Consider the following 27,500-nt stretch of genomic DNA (forward strand, 5'->3'; position numbering starts at 1 on the left):
CAGTGTGAGCCTGCTCGCTGCTGTTCATGTCCCTCCAGGCGTCCAGAGCTTCCACACGCAGCAGATTATCCACTGTCTGAACCACGGCCTAAACACACACACACACACACACACACAGCCAACAGGGGTCTGGTTAAGTTCCACACTTGGTTTTTATTTTAGTCCTGAAAACTGAGCGGAAGTCTATTTAAGGATCGGGTTTTATTTTTATTTATTTATTTGATTTATTTAATTATTTATTTGATTCAGCAGTAATTAATCACAGCCCTGGCCAGAGAGAGAAGAAAAAACACACACAGAACATTATGTTCGGAGCACGACTGTTTATGGAGAGAGGTTTTAAAAATCCACAAATGAGTCAGAAAATGAGTCATAACAAAGCCAAATCACATTCCTGATTATTTGTTTGTTTGTTTATTTGTTTGTTTGTTTATTTTTTGTTGGACAAAAGACAAAAAAAAACTAGGCGAGTCATCCAAAATGTGACCAAATACTAAATCTTTTTCTCTAATTTGATACAAAATACTGTAAATAATACAGGTGGAAAATACTACAGCAACAAGTTTTATTAATTCTGGTCACTGATTGGTCAGATGCTGGATGCTAATTGGTCAGACATTGGATACTGATTGGTCAGACGCTGGATGCTAATTGGTCAGACGCTGGATGCTGATTGGTCAGATGCTGGATGCTGATTGGTCAGGAGGTGTTGATTTATTCTCTCTAACAGCAGCTCTGACAGTAACACAGCTACACATCATGTGCTTAGATTAATTTAATGCGCTCTTCCTGACATGTTAACGTTTCCATAGCAACGGTTCTACGGTAAGCCTGAGCGGATTAAAGGGATGTGCGTTGCCATATTGACGTATTCTGTAAGGAGACGATTATAAAAGGAGTCTCCAGTGTGAGAGGTAAAGTTGTAACAGAAGTAAATGAGAGGCTGCTGGAGGAGCGACTGTTTACACAATAATCTGTACTGGAACTAGAAACGGATAAAACGTACGCCATGACTTTTTCTTTTTTAACGACTGAAAACATGGATCGGTTTTATTTAAAGTGACAGAGAGAGAGTACGAGAAGGACAAGGACATGCTGCGGTACCTGAATGTACGCTCGGCAGGTCCTCTCCCTCTTCTGTAGCTGCACAGCAGAATAAAACACAACAGAACACACACACACACACACACATTATTGTACTGAAACACACTGCATTTTATTTGTACAGCTGTCAGCTGTAATATGTTGTAGTATTTCCTAGCCCTGGATGTGTGTGTGTGTGTGTGTGTGTAACCTTGTTGTAGTTCCGGGTGGCCGACTCTTTGTTCCCGGGTCTCAGAGGTTGCAGCTGAGCGTCCAGGATGTCCAGCAGCTGCTCGATGAGACGAACAGATGAGCTGACGTCTCCGGCGTGGATCCGACTGCGTGTGTGGTTCACTAACTCACTGGCAATGTTCGCTGCATTCTCACCACTCTTAATCTACACACACACACACACACACCAGTTCACACATTAAAAAGAAAAAAAAATCATTTCAGGGGTCAAACATTATGTCCTTTATATATAAACTCAGTTATATAAAGAGTCTCTGAAGAGTGTGAGCTAGCTAGCTAATATTCTCTAAAGCTTAGCTAGCTGTGTTAAAAAGCCTGGTGAGATTTGATCATTTAAAAAAACAACCCTCCTTTGACACATTTCTGATATTAATTCACCTGGAAGTCATTTAACCCAAATGTTAAGTGAACATGTTTTAACTGAGGTTCTGCTAGAGGAAAGTTACCATCACAGTCTTTAAATTATTTATGAATGACACGTTGTGCGATCTGACGCTTTATTAGTTCCTGTTCTCTCCAACATTATAGCTGCAATCTCTCTCTCTCCCTCTCTCTCTCTCTTTCTCTCTCACACACACACACACACACAAATCCCTGTGCATAAGCTGTTACCATAGAAACAATAACGTATTAGAGTGAGTGCTGTGATATTAACGTTCATGTTACAGCTGGTGCTGTATCAGTGCTGGTCTGACCAATCAGAATGGAGGATTCAGCAGAAAATAACTCAATACCTTCTGACAAATCAGAAAGGAGCTTTTATTAGAAAATTACTTAAGACCTTCTGAGAAATCAGAATAGATTATTCATTAAAAAAATGACAACACCTTCTGACCAATCAGAACGGAGCATTCAGTAGAAAATAACTCAACACCTTCTGACCAATCAGAACGGAGCATTCAGTAGAAAATAATTGATATAATATATAATAAACAAGAGAGATGACGGACCTTTTGGGCCACCTGGTTGACCCAGGGTGAGGTGCAGTTACTGAGGTCAGGACCCCGTGGGTTCCACTGGACTGGAGAGGACAGACACTGGAAAGATGCAATGCCTGAAATCAGAGAGAGAGAGAGAGAGAGAGAGAGAGAGAGAAAGGGAGAGACAGAGAGCTATTAAAACCTAAACTAGCCTCAGACCAGCCTCACACTGTTTTTACAGCCCAATAAATACAAACAAACGAGCTCATTAAACACAGTAACACCAGTTATTTGGAACACAGCGACTGTAAAGCTGAAGATATGAATCAGTCCAACACGTTCTGAACATGCGAGATACAGAGCCGAGACGCGTCCTGACCGATATAAACCCACCATAAAAAGAGCATAAAACAGAAGAGCTGAGCTTAGAGCTGCTTAGAGCTGGTCTTTACTGTGCAGCGTTTAAAACCCAGTAGAACTCCACTCACTCACTCCAGCTACACGATCGTACAAAGAAACCTGAGCAAAATGATGAGCGACTGATAAGCAGTGACTCCAACAAACCCGCTCTTTTTTACTTTATACCCACACGTCCAGAGTTGTGCAGAAGTTTCACAACTATTTTATCTGTATTAGTTGAAGGACAGCTAATGCGAATTTAGCAACAGTTTTTATTATATTACAGTGGCTTGCTGTGTGTTGCCATAGCAACAAGCAGCTTTCTACGCGGCTGTGGCTTCTTTAGGAATTATTTGAGTGAAAACAGACAAATCATTTGGTCGTGTTGTGTGTGAAATGTCAGTAACTCGATATTGCTTAATAAGCTTAATGATGTTGCTTAATGAGCTAGTATACAGCTACTACTCCTGTATTTTTGCTGTAGTTTTAGAGTTGGAAATCGAAATGGTGCATGCTGGGACGCGGAAGATCAGGAAGAACACGAGGGTCGAAACAACATTGAATTCTTCCAGGGTCCTGATTTTCTTACCCAGAGATCCTTTAGGGCAGGGCCGCTCCACCGTCTCGCCCCTTTGTGCACTGGGCCACTGGATGCCTCGCGCTATGCTCGGGTCACATCCCTCCTGTAGCTCGGGCTCCTGGGGTGGGCGTGGACGTGGGCGTGGTGGCCGGCGGGTTACGGGGACCGTAGCGGTGATGGGACGCAGTTCCGGGGCTTTGTTTATGGCGCCGATGGGGTGAAAAGTGGCAGGAAGTGGACGCATAGTGGACGGGCTGGAGGTGGACGAGAAGGAACGGGACGCTGTGGTGCTGGATGTCTGAGTGGTGACCAATGGGCCTGAGAGAGAGAGAGAGAGAGAGAGAGGGAGAGAGAGAGAGAATATTAGAGGAAAAGCTGTGGGTGGTGAATAACAGAAAGAACAAAGGGAAAGAGAAGCATTTGATGTCGCGCTCGAGTAGGAGTAAGTTACTCAGACAGTAAACGAGCATCTCACAATGTCATTTATTCACATCACTGCTTCAAACCTGTCCATGGAGGTGGAGAGAGAGAGAGAGAGAGAGAGAGAGAGAGAGAGACCAGTCAAAATAGAAGAGGATGAATAATTGATTGAATATCAGGTATCAGATATTCCACAGTAATCAGACAAATCCATTAGTGACCGTCGGTAATTAAGGCCCGATGATGCTGTATTGACGATGTTAAGTACAACAGACAGAGAGATCGACCTGTCTCTCTCTCTCTCTCTCTCTGTCTCTCTCTCTCTTTCTGTCTCTCTGTCACTCACTCTTTCTTTCTCTCTCTTTTTCCCTCTCTCTCTCTCTCTCTCTCTCTCTCTGTCTGTCTCTTTCTGTCTCTCTCTTTCTCTTTGTCTTACTCATTCTCTCTCTTTCTGTCTTTCTCTTTCTTTCTCTTTCTGTCTTTCTGCTCAGAGTAAATAAAAGCAGCGATCTCTGCATTAGCTTGGGTACATGAACAATCTGTGTCGATTCATGCAACTCAATTCGATTCAATTTGATTTGACTCAGTTCAGTACAGTTCATTTCAGCTCGACTTGATTGAGTTCAGTTTATTTTATTTCAGTTTATTTCGTCTCTTAAGCTCAATATGATTCATTAGGGATCAATTAGCTACATTCCCCTTCGACTTGATTCAGTTCAGTTCAAGTTCACTTCTGTTTATTTAAGTTCAGTTCATGATGACTCCCTGTGACTCACTTTGATTCAGTTCAGTACAATTACGTTCGTTCCAGTCTGACTCGCCTCATTTCAGTTTGATTCGATTTAGTTCAGTTCAATTCAGTAGTTCAGTATAATTTGTTTTGATTTTGTTCAATTCAGTTTTGCTGTCAACTTCAGCATCATTCATTTCATTTCAGTTCAGCTATTAAGTTCAATATGAATCATTTTTTCAGGTTCACTTCAGTTGAATTTAGTTCAGTGCAATTCAGTTAATTCCAGTTTGACTCCATTCAGTTCACTTTGGTTCAGTTTAGCCGAGTAGAGTGTGTTTCGATTCATTTCAATTCAGTTCACTTTAATTCAAACCTTAGTTCATCTGAGTTCAGTCAAACTTAATTTGATTCAATTCAGTTCAGTTCTGTTCAGTTCAGTAGAGTGTAATTTCATTCATTTCAGTTCAGCAGAATGTAATATGATTCAAATCAGGTCATTTCATTTCAACTGAATTGAATAGAACCGTACTTAAGTGACCTTCAATTAACTGCACTTCAACACTTGGCAAATGACACTATCTTGAATATATTTTAATGTGGTCAGTATTTCCTATTCGAAGCGTACAGCAAACCAACTTTTTTTATTATCAAACCAATTTCTATACATTTTGTTTTTCTAACTGTTTACATTTCAAATACAATTCAAATGATCTGCGAGTAGAACAAGCAAACATAAAGCTCGTAGTAAACGCGACACACGTTTGATTATATTCGAGATATATACTTGCTGTCATTTTTGCTGAACAAAAGTGAACTGAATCGAGTTAAACTGTAAAATTCTATTTGAAGAAAAAAAATCAGATATGTTTGGATGTTCCAGAGTAGAGACAGTTCTGTGCGTGGACATCAGTCTAATGTAAATCTCCACGCTGATAGACATCTCTCCGTGCTGCTCAGCGTACCTGCACTATCGCTATAGCAACCTACGTGGATAACGACGCCAACGCTGACGATCTAACATTAGCGCATGTGATCTTAGCGGCTAATTAACTTCGCAAGACTAAATGGATGAATGTGATAAAGTTACTATTCCTCTTTCCTCTTCATCCCACCTTCTTACTTTTTTCTTCTCTCTCTCTGTCTACTCTTTCTCTGGCCCATATTGTCCACCCTTCCTTATTCCTCTTACATCCCTCTTTCTGTCAGTTCCACCCAAGACGCTCCACAGCGGCATCATTAGCATAACTCCATTAACCTTCTGTGTTCTTTCTGAGTCATGATGACACGAAACATGAAGCTTTATACATTCAGCTCAGTCCTTCCACTCATTTTTATTTTTTTCCCAATCATATTTATATTATACAGCTGATGTTCTGGTCACTGTGACCTCAGCAGTAATGAGGGCATTTTTGGTGATCCGTCGGTCTTGCTCTTCGCTCAGAGATGACGAGAAGGCGATTTGGACATTTTACTGTAGCGTATAAACTTCTATAAAATAAAGCGTGGAAGCTATTATAGAAATCTAATCGTGGAATTAAGGTTGAGTTACTGTTGTCCAATAACAGAGGTTTACAGCACAACATAAACGAAGAGTCCCTTTATTGTTCCATTTAATGTTGTGGAGACGTTTATGGAATTTGAAAAATTCAGTTCGGATCAATTCGGTTCAGTTCAGTGGTTCAGTATGATTCCGTTCCATTCATTTCTGTTCAGATCGATTCAGTGCGGTTTACGGATCACTTTAGAGTTTGACTCGATTCAGATCAGTTCAAGTTTTAATTCACTTCATTTAAGTTCAGTTCACACAAGTTCACTATGATTCAGTTTAGTTTAATTTAGTTCAGGTGTTGATTCAGTTCCGTTCGGTTCATTTAGATTCATTCCAGTTTGACTTGCATCAGTTGAGTTTGAATTTAGTTCGGTTCATTTCAGTTCACTTGTTAAGATCAGTATAATGAGTTTTAATTCAGTTCAGTTCAATTCGGTTTTGATGGTATCTTCAGCATAATTAATTTCAATTCAGTTCAATATTATTCATTTTTGGTTCAATTCAGTTCAGTTCAATTTAGTGCAGTTTATTAGTCAGATTGATTCCAGTTGAACACAATTCAGTTCATTTCTGTTCAGCTGAGTAAAGTTTTCTATTCCAATAATTCCAGTTAAATTCAGTGATATTCAGCCCTGAGTTCAATTGCGTGCACGTTATTTTAATAGTTAGATTTGATTCAGTTCAGTAACGTGCAATTTGCTTCAGTTCAGCAGAGTGTAATTTGATTCAGTGCCGAAAAGGATCATTTGATTCGGTCCGAAAAAGTATAATTTGATTCAGTTCAGTTCAGTGTAATTAGTTTTGATACAGTTTATTTCAGTTCAGGTTCAGGTTCAATTTTTTGGTGCAATTCAGTACAGTTAGGTTCATTCCAGTTTTAATTAATTATTCAATTAATTTAATTAATTGATTAATTAATTAATAATCAATTAATTTTATTTCAGTTAAGGTCAGTTCAATTCAGATCACTTCAGTTCAGTAGAGTAGAGTTTCATTTGACTCATTTCAGTTCTCGTCTTGTGTTCTGTTCAGCAGAATCCAATTTCAGGCTGCAACTTGAAGTTTTCCGACATGTTCAGGACAGAAGATTTTACGCTTTGCTTGCTTTGATTCTCCAACAAGCTGCAAGAACAGGAACTAATCTTTTCGCATCATTAAATGGAACTGTGAGCGAATAGAAAGTATGATTTATCGTTTTGTAATAAATAAAAACACCTCGGGTGTGAGGTTCAGGCTCCTACAGTAAGGACTCAGGACTCTGGTGATTAATTTCCTCTAACTGCACCACACGCAGTTTGACGGATTACTGATCTGATTCTAAGCCTAGTCGTGATCTGATCTACCTGTGGTGGGGTCGGGAGGTCCGAACTCCAGCGGATAGCGCAGGACGTTGTAGTTGTTCCAGACGTAGAGCTGGTTGTCACGGGGGTTGTAGTCGATGGAGGAGATGTACTGGTAGGGGTTGGGGAAGATGATGTGCACGGGCTCCTCCTGGTTGCGGTTGGTGTTGTAGGCGTACAGAACCAGATCACCGCCGGCCTCGCTGTCGTCGTCCTGGTAGACGGAGCGCACAGCGTACAGTACGCCGCACGCCATGAAGGCGTTGGACGCCAGGCGCTTGTCGAAACTCGTCTCCCACGTGCCCTCGAAACGGAGCGTGTACGGGTTCACCTGTCACACCGAGCGAGAGAGAGAGAGAGAGAGAGAGAGACTGGGTTCACCTGTGGGATGACGACACGAGCTGCATACACTTGCAGCAGAAAAGCTTGTACTTCTGAAAAGCAGTGTGTCAGCAGTGTGGCTTTCACACTGCCTGGATTACACACACACACACACACACACACACACAAACACACACACACACACACACACACACACACACACACACACACACACACACACACACACACACACACACACACACACACACAAACACACACACACAGACACACACACTGTCAGAGATGCCTCCTGTGTAGAAGAGCAGTCCAGATCCACCCTGACCACTCTCCCAGATCATTATTTCCACCCGTGTCGAGTTTGTTTTGTTGTCTACTTGTCATGTTCCATTGGTTTGTGTGTATATACAGTGTGTGTGTGTGTGTGTGTGTTGCATGTGTCTACTGTAATTCTGTCATGACTTTAGCGATCCGCAGCTCTGTACTTCTCTCCTCTCCTCTTGTTTACCCGTGTCGAGGATCATGACTCTCGGATATTTTCATGTTGCACCTGTCTGTTCGTGTTCATGCTACAATTTTTCCGGAAACAGGGATGAATAAAAATGTTTTATTTATTTATTTTTTTTAAAGAGATGAATAAAAAAAGGCATGAGTAAATCTGTCCTTCCACTACCACATCTGAGTTTAAAAAATAATAATATATTTTTGTTTAACCAGGACAATATCCTGAGACGTAAATAATTTTTTTTTTAAGTAAACATATATTATTTTTCCAAAAATTAATCTCAGTAAATATATTTAAAGAATCAAACAGCTTTAAATCACTCCCCTAAATGTGAAAAATAAATATTTGTGCAGTCGTGTCGATTTGGGAGTGCAGTAGAAGTTTATTAAGCTGAGCTGATTCTGTTTTGCTTGTGTCATTTTGTTGAATTTAATTTTTTTATTTGTGTTTAATTTCTTTTTTTTTTTTATTTAATATTCTTCCCTGAGAATAATATTTAATGTAACAGTAATGAATGTTTAAATATTACAACAACAAGAGGCCATGTGATGAGGAGAGTGTTTACAGTGTAACACTGTGTATTGATGGAGCACACACACACACACACACACAGACACACACAGACACACACAGACACACACACACACACACACACAGACACACACACACACACACACACACACAGACACACACACACACACAGACACACACACACACACACACACACAGACACACACACACACACACACACACAGACACACACACACAGACACACACACACACACACAGACACACACACACACACACACACACACAGACACACACACACACACAGACACACACACACACACACACACACAGACACACACACACACACACACACAGACACACACACACACACAGACACACACACACACACACACACACAGACACACACACACACACACACACACAGACACACACACACACACACACAGACACACACACACACACACACACAGACACACACACACACAGACACACACACACACACACACAGACACACACACACACACACAGACACACACACACACACACACACACAGACACACACACACACACACAGACACACACACACACACAGACACACACACACACACAGACACACACACACACACACACACACAGACACACACACACAGACACGCACACACACACAGACACACACACACAGACACACACACACACACACAGACACACACACACACACACACACACAGACACACACACACACACACACAGACACACACACACACACAGACACACACACACACACACAGACACACACACACAGACACACACACACAGACACACAGACACACACACACACAGACACACACACACACAGACACACACACACACACACAGACACACACACACACACACACACACACAGACACACACACACACACAGACACACACACACACAGACACACACACACACACACACACAGACACACACACACACACAGCTACTACTCCATAAGAATTTTACACACTCTTTACAAGGCTCCACACACTATATTCTACACACTCTCCTCTCTACACACTCTATAGAATTTTACACACTCTTTATAAAGCTCTACACACTACAACATTCTACACATTCTCATCTCTACACACTCTATAGAATTTTACACACTCTCTTTAAGGCTCTACACACTCTCTTTAAGGCTCTACACACTAAAATATTCTACACTCTCATCTCTACACACCCTACAGAATTTTACACCCTCTTTATAAGGCTCTACACACTACAATATTCTACACATTTTCATCTCTACACAGTATAGAATTTTACACACTCTCTATAAGGCTCTACACACTACAATATTCTACACACTCTCAGCTATACACGCTCTATAGAATTTTACACACTCTCCATAGAATTGTACGTGCGATTTATAGAATTTTACACATTCTCTATAAGGCTCTACACACTACACTATTCTACACACTTTCTAGAATTTTACACACTCTCTGTAGAATTTTACACACTCTCTATAAGGCTCTACGCTATCTAAAATTTTATACACACTATTAGGTTCTTCAGACTCTCTCCAAAATTCTACACACTTTCTATACGATTCTATCTGCTCCCTAAAAAACTCAACACACTCTCTATAGATTCTACACAATCTCTATAAAATTCTACACACTCTATTAGGTTTTACATACACAAAAATCCTACACACTCTCTGTAAGGCTCTACACTCTCTATAAAATTTTACACACTCTATTAGGTTCTACACACTCACACTAAAATTCTAAGTTCTACACACTTTCTATAAGATTCTATGTGCTCTTTTAAAGGTTCTATACACTCCCTCTAAAATTCTACACGCTGTCCCTAAGATTCTGCATGCTCTCTGTAGGATTCTATGCACTGTGTAACATTGTACGCTCTCTCTATATGGTTCTCCACGCTCTATTTAAGGTTCTTTACACTCCCTCACCTGACTGACCACCAGACGGCCGTTGTTGCTCTCGGTGGCGTAGATGACCCACAGTCCGTTCTCGTCCACGGCCAGGTCGATGTCAGACTTCCCGCCCCAGCGATAGGGGGAGGTGTCGTGGTAGTTGGCGTTGGTGATGATGGCCTCGCCGCTCTTGATGCGTGTTCGCAGGTCGTACTTGACGATGTTCCGCGTTCGCTCCTTGTTGTAGAAGACGGCGCCATCATATACCACGAAGCCCGTACCGTCCACTCGATTGGGCAGCCTGGAGGCACATATCGCATCAGATGCCATAAAATTACGCTGCAGTTATAGCTTTATAATAACAATTTATACATAATAATATACTAGAATGTTGTTCAACTAAGTTAGGATGTTATTAACAATTTGCATTAATTGGGTTAGGAATAAATAAAAAAACAACACTATAGGTGCGTCCCAAATCACACAGAAGAAGAAGCCCTTATCACTCTCACACATACATTACAGAACAGTGGAATTCTCTTCTTTGCATATCCTAGCTAAGGAGGTTGGGGTCAGAGTGCAGGGGCAGCTATGATACAGTGCCCCTGGAGTAAGGAGGGTTAAGGGCTTTGCTCAATTGCCCAACAGTGGAGATTGGTGATCCTGGGGCTTGAAGCCTGATTAACAACCCAGAGTCTTAACCACTTGAACTACCACTGCCACGGCTTTAACTACCATTAAAGAATTCAGAAGGGTCAGCACAGCCTGAGTGCAATGCCTGAGCCTCACTAACCACCTCCTTGATCATGGTACTGCCCCTGCCAGGAAGTATTTGATCATGGTATTGGGATTTCCTTATTCAACCAAAAAAAAACAAAAAAACAATTGTGTAATTCATGCACTCAACACTCGCAGCTTTCCTGGGGCGGGGCTACTGGCCACTGACTCTGGATGAGAAAAACATTTCAAGATGGCCGACCACATTTATCCTTTAAACATTTTATCCGTTTAACATTTAAAAAATTCAGCGTTTTCTGTTAAAGTTAGCATGCGCCATGCGTGCGATCGCCATGGACTGGGAAACGCCTTCGACTTCCAGTTAATATTCCATTTGTCATAATACGACCCTACCATTCGTACACTAGACGCTAGATCCCTAATTATCTTAATAAAGTTTACATAAATATCACAGCTAGGTTAGCTTCACGATTCTGATTGGCTGGCATTATTTTAAAGTAGTGTGTGGGTTTTCAGGCACTCGTATTTAATACGGTACCGTTTCTATAGCAACAGCTCTGATATGATTGATATGGTGAAGGAGAACGTAGAGAATGGAGTCTGGGATTCTGTAAAGATGTTTAAATGAAGCTGTAATTCTTTTGAATTTCAGAGACTGCCTTTAGAGCCTGTGTGGAAAGCGTAACTACCTTGTAGAGTCTGGTGGAAATTTGGAAAGTGCATAAAAAGCCATCTTAGGTGAAACTTCCTCTCATGTACGTTTCATCATAACACCTTTATTATCACGCAGGCGAAGCGTCTGCCTCGGAAAAGAATGTTCTAGAATCTCATTTCTCAACATTTATTGCCCCTCGGACTGCCGTTATAAGATCATTAGATGGTTTTTCGGTTCTTTTCGCGTTGCAGGGAAATGTGTTTCTGTCAGTAACCACACACACACACACACGTTCTACATGAAAAACGCTGGGGTATTCACTTAATTAAATTAATCCGTCAGAATTAATATGCGCTGGTGCTGGTGGTGGTGTTGGAGGATGAAGAGCGTTATATATTTATATATATATATATATATATTTATTCTACCAGAGTTCAATTAACGTCGGGGAAACGTTCAGACCCGAGGCAGAACACGTTATCAAATAGTCCAAAAGTCCACTAATCAGATAATAATTATTATGCAGGGACACATTATTTAAATGATATATTTTTGCAGGGTTATTTAAAGAATGTATTATTTATCCGATTAAGAAATCAGCGTTTAAAATTTAAAACTGAACCTCCTGTAAAAGGTGGTGGTAGCTCAAGTGGTTAAGGCTCTGCCAAGCTGCCATTGTTGGGCCCTTGAGCGAGGCCCTTAACCCCTTCCACTCCAGGGACGCTGCTGGATATGTGAGGGAAGAATTTCACTGCACTAATGTATACAGTATGTGTAAACATGTAATACAGATATGACGTTGATTTTTTTATTTTATTTTTTATTATAGATCCAGTGCTGAGGATTTGGTCAACAAACAGTCAGAGCAACTAGCTGTTAAAAACATCCCTGTGAAAAAATAGTCCCTTTTCTAAAAAATGTCCAGATTTCCAGCTTCATTTATGAGAAGATTTCTATAAAATAAAGCTTTCAGATATATATTTAGATATTTAGATTTTATATTAGCGTGAAGGAGAATTCTTGAATCTGATTGGTCAAGAGGTTTTACTATCTATCTATCTATCTATCTATCTATCTATCTATCTATCTATCTATCTATCTATCTATCTATCTATCTATCTATCTATCTATCTATCTATCTGCCTGCCTGCCTGCCTGCCTGCCTGCCTGCCTATATGAGAATTACAGTTTATCTGCAGCTGTAACACAAGTGATAACAGGGACTAACTTGTATCTTGTGTGTTGGGTAAATATTTAGATTTTATATTAGAGTGGAGAAGAATTCTCGAATCTGATTGGTCAGGAGGTTTGTGTTACTTTCGGCTCAGACGATATTTTTATGTCAGTGCTCTCGTTCTAATATGTTATGTAATAATATGTAATAAAGACTAATAATGATCAACGATCTAATCTAAGACTAATAATAAACAGGTTATTAGTTTTAAATTAGAAACATTATTGTATTATTGTTTATTTATGCTTCAAAAATGTGTAATTATTGATTTAGATGGTTTTTAGACATTAATTAGCTGCATGTAAAGTTTTCCGGATTGTCCTGATGAGTGTGTACAGAGCTGCAGAGGCGGAACCGGAGCTCTAACACACTCCTCCTGATCACTGCTGTAAAGAGCGTTTAGTGAAACGTTCCTCGGCGTTCAGCACTGCGCTCGCTATAAACAGCTCGTCTCTGTGTGAGACATGAACACACTGCTGCACAACCATCTGTACACACACACACACACACACACACACACACACACGCTGGATATTAATCACTGGAGATTTTCAACATCTGCTTTATTGCTCCTCAATTGTGGCTTTTATTTATTATTATTCTTATTATTGCTCTTTTCTGTACTTGTGTTTGCTTTTATTTTTACTGTTATACTGAATTAACCACACGAGATCAATAAAGTCTATCTATCTATCTATCTATCTATCTATCTATCTATCTATCTATCTATCTATCTATCTATCTATCTATCAATCTGACGGTCCATAAGCCTGTCCTTTTTTATCTGTCTGTCTCTCTATCTATCCTCCCATCTATCCGTCTGTCTGTCCGTCTATCTGTCTGTCTGTCCGTCTATCTATCTATCTATCTATCTATCTATCTATCTATCTATCTATCTATCTATCTATCTATCTATCTATCTATCTATCTATCTGACTGCCTGTAGGTCTATCCATTTGTCTATCTGTTTATCTGTCTATCTGCTCATCTGTCTATCTGTCTATCTGAGAAATACAGTTTATTTGTAGCTGTAACAGAAGTGATAACAGGAACTAACTTGTATCTCGTGCATCGCTCGTTAATCAATTAAACATCAGAATCGTTAAGAAATGTCACTGATGTCATCTAAAAATAATCTGTACGGCATCTTTACACACACACACACACACACACACACACACACACACAGTATATGTGTGATTGTGGTGCTGAGGAGGCGGAGTGCTTACTTGTAGGTGGTGGTGGCTCGGCTCTGGGTGAAGTCGTCCCAGGACGCGTATTCGTACAGGATGTCGGTCCGGTACGGCGTCCACGGCATGACGTACAGCCGGTCACCTGACTGCAGAGGATCCTTACACCACGCCCCCGACTGATGCTCCGCCTCCTGCTGTGAACTCGCTGCCTGAACCCTCAACAGAGTCCCTGGGCATACGAAAACTGGGGAGAGAGAGAGAGAGAGAGAGAGAGAGAGAGAGAGAGAGAAATGGAGGAAGAAAGATAGAGAGAGAGTGTGGATGATGTCATTGAGAGAATGAAGACAGAGAGAGAGAGAGAGAGAGAGAGAGGCGGAGGAAGAAAGACAGAGTGAGAGTGTGGATGATGTCATTAAGAGAATGAAGAGAGAGAGAGAGAGAGAGAGAGAGAGAGACAGAGAGAGAGAGAGACAGAATGAAGTGAGAGAGAATGAAGGAATCGACAAATAGATAAGAGGGACAGAGAGGACAAAAAGGGTGGGAGAAAATAGAGGGAGGATGTCATTAAATGGATAATGGAATTAAGTGTGAGAGAGAGAGAGAGAGAGAGAGAGAGGGCACAAATAAAAAATGATAGAAGAAAAGAAAAGAAAAGAAGAATGAATAACAGAAAGAAAAAACAGAATGGAAAAAAAGGAAAGATGGGGGAAGGAAGTGTAGAAATCAGACGAGGTTAAAAGAAAGAATGGACAAAAACAAAGAGAAATACAGGAAGAAAGAGGGACACAAAGACAGGAGGACGTGTGTGAGGGATTAGAATATCAATTGAAAGAGAGAGAGAGAGAGGGAGAGAGAGAGAGAGATTGGAGAGAAGGCATGAGATAAATGGCTGTGCTTGCAGTGAGAGAGTGTGAGAATGTAAATGGTGGTTAGTAGGGGACGAGTGAAGTGCACTACAGCTAGGGAGCCATGATGGATGAGGTGCCTTCAGGCTGCTGGGCCACGAGTGTGTTTCAGCTCTGGCCTACTTTACCAGGGGTTTTTTATGTTGGGGTTTCTATTTAAAGTGTGACTGTGTGTGGAGAGAGTGTGTGTGTGGAGAGAGAGAGTGTGTGTGTGGAGAGAGAGTGTGTGTGTGGAGAGAGTGTGTGTGTGTGGAGAGAGAGAGTGGAGAGAGTGTGTGTGTGGAGAGAGAGAGTGGAGAGAGTGTGTGTGTGGAGAGAGAGTGTGGAGAGAGTGTGTGTGTGGAGAGAGAGTGTGTGTGTGGAGAGAGAGAGTGGAGAGAGTGTGTGTGTGGAGAGAGAGAGTGTGGAGAGAGTGTGTGTGTGTGTGGAGAGAGAGAGTGGAGAGAGTGTGTGTGTGGAGAGAGTGTGTGAAAAGTGTGTGTGGAGAGAGAGAGTGGAGAGAGTGTGTGTGTGGAGAGAGTGTGTGAAAAGTGTGTGTGGAGAGAGTGTGTATGTGGAGAGAGAGAGTGGAGAGAGAGTGTGTGTGGAGAGTGGAGTGTGAGTGGAGTGTGTGCAGAGTGATAGGAGTGTGTGTGTGGAGAGAGTGTAGAGCTTGACAGTGTGGAGAGTGGAGTGTGTGGAGATAGTATGGCGAGAGTTTGTGGAGTGTGTATGGAGTTGTGTGTGGACAGAGTGTGTAAGGAGTGAGGAGAGTGTGTGTATGTGGAGAGAGAGTGTGTGTGTGTGTGGAGTGTGTGGAGAGTGTGCAGAGTGATAGGAGTGAGTGTGTGGAGTGAGTGTGTGTGTGTGTGTGTGGAGAGTGTGCAGAGTGATAGGAGTGAGTGTGTGGAGTGAGTGTGTGTGTGTGTGTGGAGAGTGTGCAGAGTGATAGGAGTGAGTGTGTGTAGAGAGTGTGTGGAGTTAGTGTGTGTGGAGTGTGTGGAGAGTGTGCAGAGTGATGAGTGTGTGTGTGGAGAGAGTGGAGAGTGTGTGTGTGTGTGTGTGGAGAGTGTGCAGAGTGATAGGAGTGTGTGTGTGGAGAGAGTGTGTGGAGTTAGTGTGTGTGGAGTGTGTGGAGAGTGTGCAGAGTGATAGGAGTGAGTGTGTGTAGAGAGTGTGTGGAGTTAGTGTGTGTGGAGTGTGTGGAGAGTGTGCAGAGTGATGAGTGTGTGTGTGGAGAGAGTGGAGAGTGTGTGTGTGTGTGTGTGGAGAGTGTGCAGAGTGATAGGAGTGAGTGTGTGTAGAGAGTGTGTGGAGTTAGTGTGTGTGGAGTGTGTGGAGAGTGTGCAGAGTGATGAGTGTGTGTGTGGAGAGAGTGGAGAGTGTGTGTGTGTGTGTGTGTGGAGAGTGTGCAGAGTGATAGGAGTGTGTGTGTGTAGAGAGTGTGTGGAGTTAGTGTGTGTGGAGTGTGTGGAGAGTGTGCAGAGTGATAGGAAGGAGTGTGTGTGGAGAGAGTGTGTGGAGAGTGTGCAGAGTGATGAGTGTGTGTGTGGAGAGAGTGGAGAGTGTGTGTGTGTGTGTGTGGAGAGTGTGCAGAGTGATAGGAGTGTGTGTGTGGAGAGAGTGGAGAGCTTGACAGTGTCGAGAGTGGAGTGTGTGGAGAGTGTATGTGTGTGTGTGGAGTGTGTATGTGTGGAGTGTGTGGAGAGTGTGTGTGTGTGTGTGGAGTGTGTGCAGAGTGATAGGAGTGTGTGTGTGGAGAGTGTGGAGAGTTTGACAGTGTCGAGTGGAGAGTGTGTGAGCAGAGAGTATGTGGAGTGTGTGTGTGTGTGTGGAGTGTGTAGAGAATGCGTGTGTGTGGAGTGTGTGTGTGTGTGTGGAGTGTGTAGAGAGTGCGTGTGTGTGTGGAGTGTGTGGAGAGTGCATGTGTGTGTGTGTGTGTGTGTGTGTGTCTCAGTATAAACACAAGCCGTGAGGTTGGAGGTAGGTTCTGTACCTGATATTGGGAATGTGGGGAACGTACATCAGGACCGGTCATGTTTCAAAACAACAGCAAGGCCTGACTTACTGCAGCACACACACACACACACACACTCACACACACACACACACACACACACACACTCACACACACACACACACACACACACACACACTCACACACACACACACACACACACACACTCACACACACACACACACACACACACACACACACACACACACACACACACTCACACACACACACACACACACACACACACACTCACACACACACACACACACACTCACACACACACACACACACACTCACACACACACACACACACACTCACACACACACACACACACACACACACACTCACACACACACACACACACACACACACACACACACACACACACACACACACACACACACACACACACACACACACACACACACACACACACACACACACACACACACTCACAGACACACACACACACACTCTTCTATTGTCTGTTCTCTGAAGAAGGCGACCCACATGGGAGCAGTGTGAATTAGTCGAATGGCGCAGATTCACACTCACAGGCTGAGAGACGGGGGAGACCCGAGAGAAACTCTCCAGAGAGAGAGAGAGAGAGAGAGGGAGGGAGGGAGAGAGAGAGAGAGGGAGAGAGAGAGAGAGGGAAAGAGAAGGGGGGGAGGAGAAAGGACAGAAGAAAGGAGGAGAAAGAGAGGAGAGAAGAAAGGAGGAGGAGGAGAGAGGAGGAGAAAAGAAAGAAGAGAAGAAACGAGGAGAGAAGAAAGGAGAAGAAAGGTGGAAAGAGAGAGAGGAGAGAGTCTTTGTATTCACTCTGTAGTCGTTTGTATCAGCTCCTCTCTGAACTCTTGAGCTCACTGCAGTCACAACTCTCACAAACTAAACCAAACCTCCAATTCTCTCAATTCAACTCGACTGCAACTCTACTCAACTCTACTATAACTCAACTGCAGCTATATTCAACTCTACTGTAACTCTACTATAACTCAACCACAATTCTATTCAACTCTACTATAACTCGACTGCAACTCTATTCGGCTCCACTGTAACTCTACTGTAACTCCATGCAACTCCACTGTAAGTCTATTTGACTCTACTATAACTCTATTCACCTCTATTCAACTGTACTGTAACGCCACTGTAACTGCATTCAACTCTACTGTAACTCTTCTGTTACTCCACTGTAACCCTATTGTACCTTTATCGTAGCTGCATTTAACTCTACTCTAACTCTATTAAACTCCACTGTAACTCTGCTGCAACTCTACTGTAACTCTACGGCAACTACTTTAACTCAATTGAACCCTACTGTAACCCTATTCAACTCTACTGTAACACCACTGCAACTCTACTGTAACTCTATTCAACTCACACTTTATAAAGCACACACTCCACCACTTTTACCACAAAACCAGAGATGAGCCAGCTGCAGGAAGATGCTGAACGACCAGAAAGGTATGTATCTTCACACCTTAAACACACACACACACACACACACACTACCAAACACATATCACTAACGCTGTCAGACTCCAGAAACTCTTCGTGGATTCTGGATGCTGATTGGTCAGGAGATTGTTCAGTGTTAGTCCTAGAACAGGCTTACAAACATTATGGTTTCCATGGTAACGCAGTAACCTACACGGTTTTCTCTAAGGAGATGTTTATTATCTAACATTTATGGAAGGAGTCTCCAGTGTCAGGGTGCTGACTGCACATTTAATGGCAAAAAAAACCCAACTTAATTTAAACAAAAATAATAAACTTAATAAAAAAACTAAACTTAAAACAAACAAACAAACAAACACATAAATAAATAAATAAATAAATAAATAAATAAATAAATAAATAAATAAATAAATAAATAAATAAATAAATAAATAAATAAAGGGAAAAAAGAGAAAAAAGAAAGCAAGAGACTGATTGAAGCTATAAACAGATTAAAATTAAAGCACATAATTGTTTTAATAATTTACAAAAAGAAAAGAAAAACATCATTGTTGACTAATCGGTGTAAAAAAGAAGTATGTTTTAGGGTCTCAGTTATTTTTTTCTATAGTGCATTCTATTTTTTGTTTTATTTTTTTTTTTACATTAAAACGAGCAATTAATAAAAGAGAGAGAGAAAGAGAGAGATGCAAAATAATACACAGCAGAAATTTTAAAAAATGATAGTTAAAAAAAGTTTTAAAAAAGTAAAGAAAAGAAAAGAAAAAAGAAGAAAAGAAAAGGAAAAAAAAGAAGAGAAAAGAAAAAAGAAGAAAAGAAAAATAGAAGACAAAAAGAAAAGAAAAAAAGAAAAATAGAAAAACAGAAAAAAGAAAAGAAAAAAAGAAAAAGAAAGTAAAGAAAAACATGATAGAATACAGAGATGAATAACAATGATGACCAAGAAAGAAAAAAAAAGGGAAAGACGAAGGTCGTTAAAATCCTGCGCTTGCTAGTTTTATATGAAAACGAGCAAGCTCAGGATTTTAAATTACAACAATAATAATGCTCACGCTCAGAAAACTGGAAATCAGTTAGAAATAATAATAAGAGTGGGAAAAAAAAATAGCGAAAGCTGGATATCAGCAAAGGTCTGATCGACTCGACGATAATAAAAAGAATAAAAACAGATGATGAAGCTGTGAAAGATAACAGAAGCTGCTCCGGTGCAGAAACACGGACCTGAACTTTTTTCCTGACTGATAAAAGTGAGTTATCCGATCAGGGCTGTCGATGCGTGAATATGCAAATGAGAAGAAGGTTAAGGCGGGGTTTAGGAATGTACAGGTCAGATTTTGAAGAGCCAGGATTCATTGTTAACCCCGGGGGGGGGGGAGTAGGAGCAATGTGAAACCTCCGACTACACAAACCCAAGATTGCCTAATAAACCAGGATTTATTAGGACCCAGGGGAAATATTTCACATGTGAGAATCCTTAATAAATACTTCCAGGAAGGAACAAACAAAACGTGGTGACGTTCAAGCGTTCCTCGAACCCGTCGCCGTGTTGACGGTCTCATCGTTCACATGAGGTCAAACTCAAATTCATCACATCGGGCATTCGTTTTAAATCTCAATGAAACGGCGAGACTTGAGGCGGCTCTGTCAGAGGAAAAAAAAAAATAAGAGTGAAGAGTGAAGAGAAGGAGTGAGAGGAGAGGGAATAGATGAGAAGAGAGAGGAGGACAGGGATTTGGTAGGTGTTTATAGAGATAGAGGAAACCGGCATCATCTGCACTGTTACATCACCGGGGACCTGAAGTGTAAGAGAGAGCGGGGAAAAAAAAAAAAAAAACGGCGGGGATTTCCATGATAAACTCCCGCTGTTTCTTTACGACACTACGAGGCCTTACACTAATCGATTTTATAAGCTGCTTGTGAATATAACCCTGACTCGTAAGTGGAACACACACACACCCACACACACACAATAAAATTTACTGTGAGGACGAAGCCGAGCCTCTTCCTCATACACGCCGTTCTCCGCTAAAGAACTCCTGTTGGCTATGATACGTAGCATTAAAGGAGTAATCCTCTGATTTAAACCCCGATCTCGTGTGTGAAGTACGATACCGCGTGAAACGAGACGCCGCTTGGCTTTTCTACTCTTTTCTTAGTAAGGAAAATAACGGTGAGATGCTTGTCTGTGGAGGTTTGGTTAAGAAAGTCCTTTAGGATCGTCGTTCCCGAGCTGCCGTGAGTCGCTCTGTGAGTCTCATAATAAACGTAACTTATTATGTGTATTGAGTTTAGAGTTTAGATTTATCCAATTCAGATCAATACACACACACACACGCACACACACAAAAATCTATTTTGGATTTAAGCCACGCCCATTTTGGGTTCAACTCCGAAATACCTGTAGGAGTAAGCAGATACAGATAGTGACGTAATGTTCGAGTAAGTAAATAAATAAATACGAGTAGTTTGTTGCTATATTTAATGATCCGTTTTTTTCCAGACATCACACTTTTCCTCAAAGCCACACATCCAACTTAAACTCCATGACCGGCTAAAATATCAGAACACGACACATTTCCAGACTGAAGTAAATCAATCAGAGAGGCTTTTATCTGGCGGAGGCAGCTAGCTGTGAGGCGTCTATATCATACAGCTAGAGCCTCCGAGAGGTTTGAACGGGGCTGACGGATCAAACGAGGCTGTTCGTTTATTTAAAAAAAAAAAAAAAACGCACTCTGTGTCTCCCTGGGGACGAGAAAAGTGCCAGCTCATTTCAGGAACCAGATTACTGCCATGAATTTTTTCTAAAATGATAAACTTCTGTTTTTAACGTAAATTTTCTAGGAGCTGATCAATGGAAAATAATATAGTTTTAAAAAAACTGTTAACAGCAGGAACTTGTGCAAACTTCCTGTTAGCAACTTCCTGTTCATTCACTCGCGGACAGGATCATCGCGCACTTCGTCAGAGCCGAAAGATCGCAGCACGACTTCTCTTTGGTTTCCGCGAGCAGCTTGCAATGGCATTTTTCCACCAGGGGGGGCGACATTTAAAAGCATTAAATAAATAAATAAAAAAAACCCATAAATAAATAAAAAAAATAACTAAATAAACATATATAAATAAAAACAAATAATAAATAGATTAGTAAATAATATATTATATATATATATATATATATATATATATATATAAATAAAAAAACATAAATAAAAGACATAGTGTAACATTAAAGGTGCGTTACACACAGTTAGGTCTCAGACAGCTCAAGATTTCCTGCCCATGATTCCCACCCATGTTCATAGAGCTCCACCCCCAGGATATACAAAGGCATGTCCAAACACGACAATCATTCGGCATCAGAGGTCAGTTTTTGAGGCTTTTTCTTTGCCTTAAATCGTGTTCTATATATTTACACGTCTATTTTACACAAGCAAGGAATAAAAAAAGAGAAAGGGAAACCGGATATTTTTTGTGACACTCCAGATATTATGCTAGCCAGCAAATTTCTTCTCCATATATTATGCTAACAAGTAAATGTGAACCAACCAGTCCCTTTGATTTCCCTGAAATGATTTGTAAGTTGTGTAGAAATGATGGAAGCTTAGTATGAACGTTGGCCAGATTATCAGTAGGTCTAAATTAGAGACTGTAGCCACATCCATAAATAAAATAAAAGCCCCCCGCACCGATCAGGTGCGATTTAGCCGGCGGTGCTGACACGGAGGTCTGAGGCAGCGTCGCTGTCGTGCTTTAAAGTAGGTCTGGGAGCTTGAGGGGAAATCGCTATGTCTGCGAGTTTTAAATTGTATTTCTAATCTTAGTAGGTAGGTAGAAAGGTAGGGAAGGGCTGTTCTTCTTTCCCAAGCCCTCATGCTGGGGTTAAAGAGGACCAGTGGCCAGGTTGCAGCACTGGAAAAGCAGCCTGCTGTTAAATCATTTGCTGGAGGCCACATGAGCAGCAGTTGGGGAAAGAAAAAAAAAAAAGCTAATGGGCATCAGGGTTTGTGTCGCATGTCATCACCGCTCAGGTACCGAGAAAAAAAAACAACACTAAACAGGCGGGAAATCTGGGTCTGAGTCTGGGTGAGAGTTGGCGGCATGGAGGAATTTCAGGTAGCTAGCGATATTGGTATGCTAGCTTTCAGTGGACAGGTCAAAGGTAAAGGACGGTTATATAATACACACTCACTCAGTGGAGGAGATGGAGAAGGGCAGGAAACAGAGGGCTTTGTCAGCGGGGCAACAGCGGAGGGGAAATCAAGGAACGGCATTCTGAGAGAGGATGAAGGTTAAAGGACGATTCGATTTTTTCTTTTTGGTGTGGTTATACAATATAGAGCTATGACATTAAACTGCAACAACAGTTAAAATAAATAAAAATATGTTATCATATATTACTGCAGGTTGCAGGTCGCATCACTTCAGCTTTCTTTTTTTTATTTCAATTAATTGGACAATTAAAAAAATACTACAGCAAGTAAAAATAATAAAACAAATAAATAAATAAAAATAAATTAATAATAATAATAATAATAATAATAATAATAATAATAAATAGTAGAGTAAAAATGGACAATAATAATAAATAGTAAAGTAAAAATGGACAATAATAAAACATAATACTAAAACAATAACAAATAAAAAATAATACAAAATACAAGTAAATATAATGTGAAGGGGAAAAATACAATAAGAATAGAATTTCAATAAAATAATAATAAAATAAATAAATAAAAATAAAACAACCCAGCTGTATCATGCATTGAAATTCTCTTCTTAGTATATTTTATTCTCTTTTTTTTCTTTTTTTTTATTGTTTGCTTTTTTTTCAAACAATAAAATACAGTAATTATATAATAAAATATAAATAATAAATAAAACAATAAATAGAAATAAAGTAGAAAATGCATTGATGCATAATTGATTAATTGAAGTTGGAAATAAAGATTAGAAATAAAAACTAAATAGAAATAAATGTAATAATAATAATAATAATAATAATAATAATAATAAAAATATTAAATAATAATATTAAAATCAGGAGATTCTGAGATTCCTAGTGAATTAACGATGAAATCGGTCAGCATTTCTTTTGGTCAATAATAAAATCACACACCTCAATGTTCTGGACGCTACAGTAGCTCCGTGGCAGATTTCTCTGATTTAAACTGGAAAGCTTGAGGTCTTCAGAACTAGACCTCGGCGTCCACACTGCCTCCAAAACTACTCTAACTCACTTTCCTGTGGATCTCCTATAACAAGCCCACGAGAGGCCTCCAATCTGGAGTCGGCCAGCGCCGCCGCCGGCGTTTCCACGGCGTCCGGGACGAGGGAGTGAATTACAAGGTTTGGGCTGCATCCTGCTTGTTCCGTTGTCTCCGAAACGCCGTTACTGGCTTTTAAATGTCTCGCTGCAGCCTTCCACACTTCACAGAGTCTTCACAGAGTCTTCACAGAGTCTACACCAAATTAGATTTCCACCTCGCCCAGGGAAGGAGCTGGCTCCAAAGATCAGGAACTCACTGCCCACAGACATTTCATCACACACACTTACTCCATTACCAGAGCTTCAAAAACAGATGAAGAGGCTCTCTCTCTCTCTGTCTCTCTCTCTTTGTCTGTCTCTCTCTCTTTGTCTGTCTCTCATCTGTCTATCTGTCTGTCTCTCTCTCTTTCTTTGTCTGTCTCTCATCTCTCTCTCTCTCTCTCTCTCACACACACACACACACACGCACACTGTGTCTATATCATTCTCTGTCTGTCTTTATTCCTTCCTTCCTTAATCTCTCTCTCTCTCTCTCTCCCTCTAACTACTTTTTAACTCGTTATTTTAATGAAAACTTTAAAAATACTCTCTCTTGTGTCTTTATTCAATTTTCATATCTGTTTATTTTCTTCCTTTCCTTTCTTTCTTTCTTTCTCTCTTTTTTCCTCCCGGTCTCACTTTTGCCTAAATGCATAATGCTGTTATTATTCACCCCGGATCTTGCTGTGCAGCTGTAAAAGCGGTGAGCCGACGCCACACTCGCTCATTACGAGAGAGAAATATTTGCATAATATCCATAACCACGAGGGCCGAGATCCCCGCGTCGCTCAGCCAAGCCTTTTTCAACTTACGCTGAGAAGAAAAGGTTTATCTCAGAAGCTTCTGAACTGTAATGCGAAGACGAGCGCTCGTGATGGATCTACTGGAATCCCAAATAAGAACAGGTCAAAGCAGATATTATTCATTTTTCCTTTTTTTCCACGCCATGGTCCGTTAGCTTCCTGTGAGAAACAGGAAACGGCGACATGCAGCGAAGAACAGAACAGAACAGAACAGAACGCTGACCTGCTCTATGTAGGTGACCCATAAAGAATGAACATACTGTGTTGAAAAGGAATTGGGACAGATCCAACACACACACACATACACACACACACACACACAGGTCACTCTGTACCCCATTACACTGACCACATGCTAAATCTTTCACTGTACCATGGTGACACAGAGCTCAGGTCTACTGTTGAGACCCGACTGTGCACACACACACACACACACACACACACACACACACACACACACTGCTGAGATTTATCACACACACACACACACTTGCACAAAGACGCTAAAAAATTCTGAGAGGTCTTGTGCCGACCTCTGGGGATTTATGGAATTATTAAGTTTGACCTGTGCTCTTTTCCAGCCATCCTCACATAGGTGTACTCTAAATCTCTCTCTCTCTCTCTCTCTCTCTCTCTTACCCCCTTCCTCTACCCTCCCGCTCTCTTTAACTCCCCCCTCTTTCTTCCTCTAACCTTTTCCCCTGTTCTCTCTCTCTCTCCCTCTTCCCCTCTCTTTCTTTATCTCTCTCTCTCTCCCTCTTCCACTCTCTCTTTCTCTCTCTCTCTCTCTCTCTTTTCCTCTACCCCTCTCTCTCCTTCTTCCCCTTTCTCTCTCTTTTCCTCTTCATCCTCTTTCTTTCTCTCTCTCTCTCCCTCTTCCACTCTCTCTTTTCCTCTACCCCTCTCTCTCCCTCTCTCTCTCTCTCTCTCTCTTTCTTTCCGCAGCCATCCACACAATCTCCGACTCTCATCCGGCTAGCTAATGGACATGGCAGTGTTAAGGCTCCAGTAGGTCTACATGGAGGCTAATGCGGCTCTAACGCTCTAGAAAAAATGGTGTAATTATATAGTTCTAGAAACACTAACAAGATTGAAATGAGCTTAAAAAAAATCCATATCAATTCTAGAAATATCTAATGCTGTAGACATGGTTTAATGCACTAGAAAAAAAAATGTAATGAGGGTCGGGCAATATCGAAAAGCCAGTGAGCGTGTACTGCTCTAGGAAATGAGTGAGGATTTAATATTCAAAACAATCCCTAGTAAGGTTCTGATGAGCTCTGGGCATACACCGGCCAGGCATAACATTATGACCACCTGAATAATATTGTGTTGGTCGCTGCCAAAACAGCCCTGACCCGTCCTGCACTGTGTATTCTGACCCCTTTCTATCAGAACCAGCATTAACTTCTTCAGCAGTTTGAGCAACAATAGCTCGTCTGTTGGATCGGATCACACGGGCCAGCCTTCACTCCCCACGTGCATCAATGAGCCTTGACCGCCCATGACCCTGTCCATGACCATGACTGCAGTTTTGATCCAGTGGTCTGGTCATCACAATTTGGCTCTTTTGGTGAAACTCGCTCAAATCCTTACACATGTCCATTTTTCCCGCTTCTAACATCAACTTTGAGGACAAAATGTTGACTTGCTGCCTAATATATCCCACCCACTAACAGGTGCCATGATGAGGAGATACTCAGTGTTATTCACTTCACCTCTCACTGGTCATAATGATATAACTGATCTGTGTACATCTCTAAAAAAAAATTAAGATCCAATCATTTAGAAAAAATAATGATACACAGCTCATAAATTTGATTAAAAAAAGCGGAAAAATTTCCAACAATTAAAAAAAACACTCTAAAAAACCTTAAACTGTAGAAAACCTAGAATTCCTAAAAACATAATAAGGATCTAAAAATAAAAGAAAAATTCTGATATATTCCAATATTCTGAAAAGCAAATGAAGGTTTAATGATCTAAAAAAAATTATATATATAATAATGATAAAAAAAATAATAATGATTTAAAAATAATGACCTAATAATGATCTTAAAGTAAAAAAAAAAAACAATGTCATGGAGCGTGGGAGAAGTTTATACGCTGCTAATAATCCAGAAAAGCTAATGAGTGCATGCGCCTGTGGAAAAGCTAATAAGGGTCTAGAAGCTAATGCTCTGGAAAACTGGTGAGGTTTTGTGTAATGCTCTCCATGGAAAAGACCTCAAGAAGAACCTTGAGTAATACAGGTCTGGAGAAATGAATAAGGATATAAAAAAGCCTAGCAGGGCTCAAACGCTCTGGAAGAAAATCCTAATGAGGATTTCTTCTTCTTCTTCTTTGGGCTTTTCCCTTCAGCGGTATCCACAGCCAATCATCTCTCTCCACCTATCCCTATCTTCTCCATCCTCAACACTTGCACCCACTAGCTTCATATCCTCATTTATTCCATCCATATACCTCCTCTTTGTCCTTCCTCTTTTCCTCCTTCCTGGCAGCTCCATGTCCAACATTCTCCTACCAATATACTCACTCTCCCTCCTCTGAACATGTCCAAACCATCTTAATCTGTCCTCCCTAACTTTGTCCCCTGAACATCCAACATGAGCTGTCCCTCTGATGTACTC

The 27,500-nt window shown here is 41.0% G+C and overlaps 1 protein-coding gene across 5 annotated transcripts in view; it reads right to left on the reverse strand.

The window, feature by feature from the left end:
* The window catches only part of adgrl1a (adhesion G protein-coupled receptor L1a), a 211,393-nt gene that overhangs the window by 33,660 nt on the left and 150,233 nt on the right, over positions 1–27,500 (reverse strand). For 4 of the 5 annotated variants that reach the window (XM_058377721.1, XM_058377722.1, XM_058377719.1 and 1 more), the window contains 8 exons: positions 14,436–14,643; positions 10,616–10,880; positions 7,280–7,607; positions 3,244–3,552; positions 2,286–2,389; positions 1,295–1,480; positions 1,105–1,143; positions 1–88 (listed from right to left, as the gene is read on the reverse strand). The exon at positions 1–88 is cut by the window's left edge and continues 93 nt beyond it. In XM_058377721.1, the coding sequence (XP_058233704.1) occupies positions 1–88; positions 1,105–1,143; positions 1,295–1,480; positions 2,286–2,389; positions 3,244–3,552; positions 7,280–7,607; positions 10,616–10,880; positions 14,436–14,643 (1,527 nt within the window). Of the gene's footprint in view, positions 89–1,104; positions 1,144–1,294; positions 1,481–2,285; positions 2,390–3,243; positions 3,553–7,279; positions 7,608–10,615; positions 10,881–14,435; positions 14,644–23,878; positions 25,483–27,500 lie in introns of those variants that run through there. The other variant, XM_058377724.1, reaches the window with a different exon arrangement.

This window comes from Hemibagrus wyckioides, linkage group LG24 (genome assembly GCF_019097595.1).
Source record: "Hemibagrus wyckioides isolate EC202008001 linkage group LG24, SWU_Hwy_1.0, whole genome shotgun sequence".
NCBI classification, from domain to species: Eukaryota; Metazoa; Chordata; class Actinopteri; order Siluriformes; family Bagridae; genus Hemibagrus; species Hemibagrus wyckioides.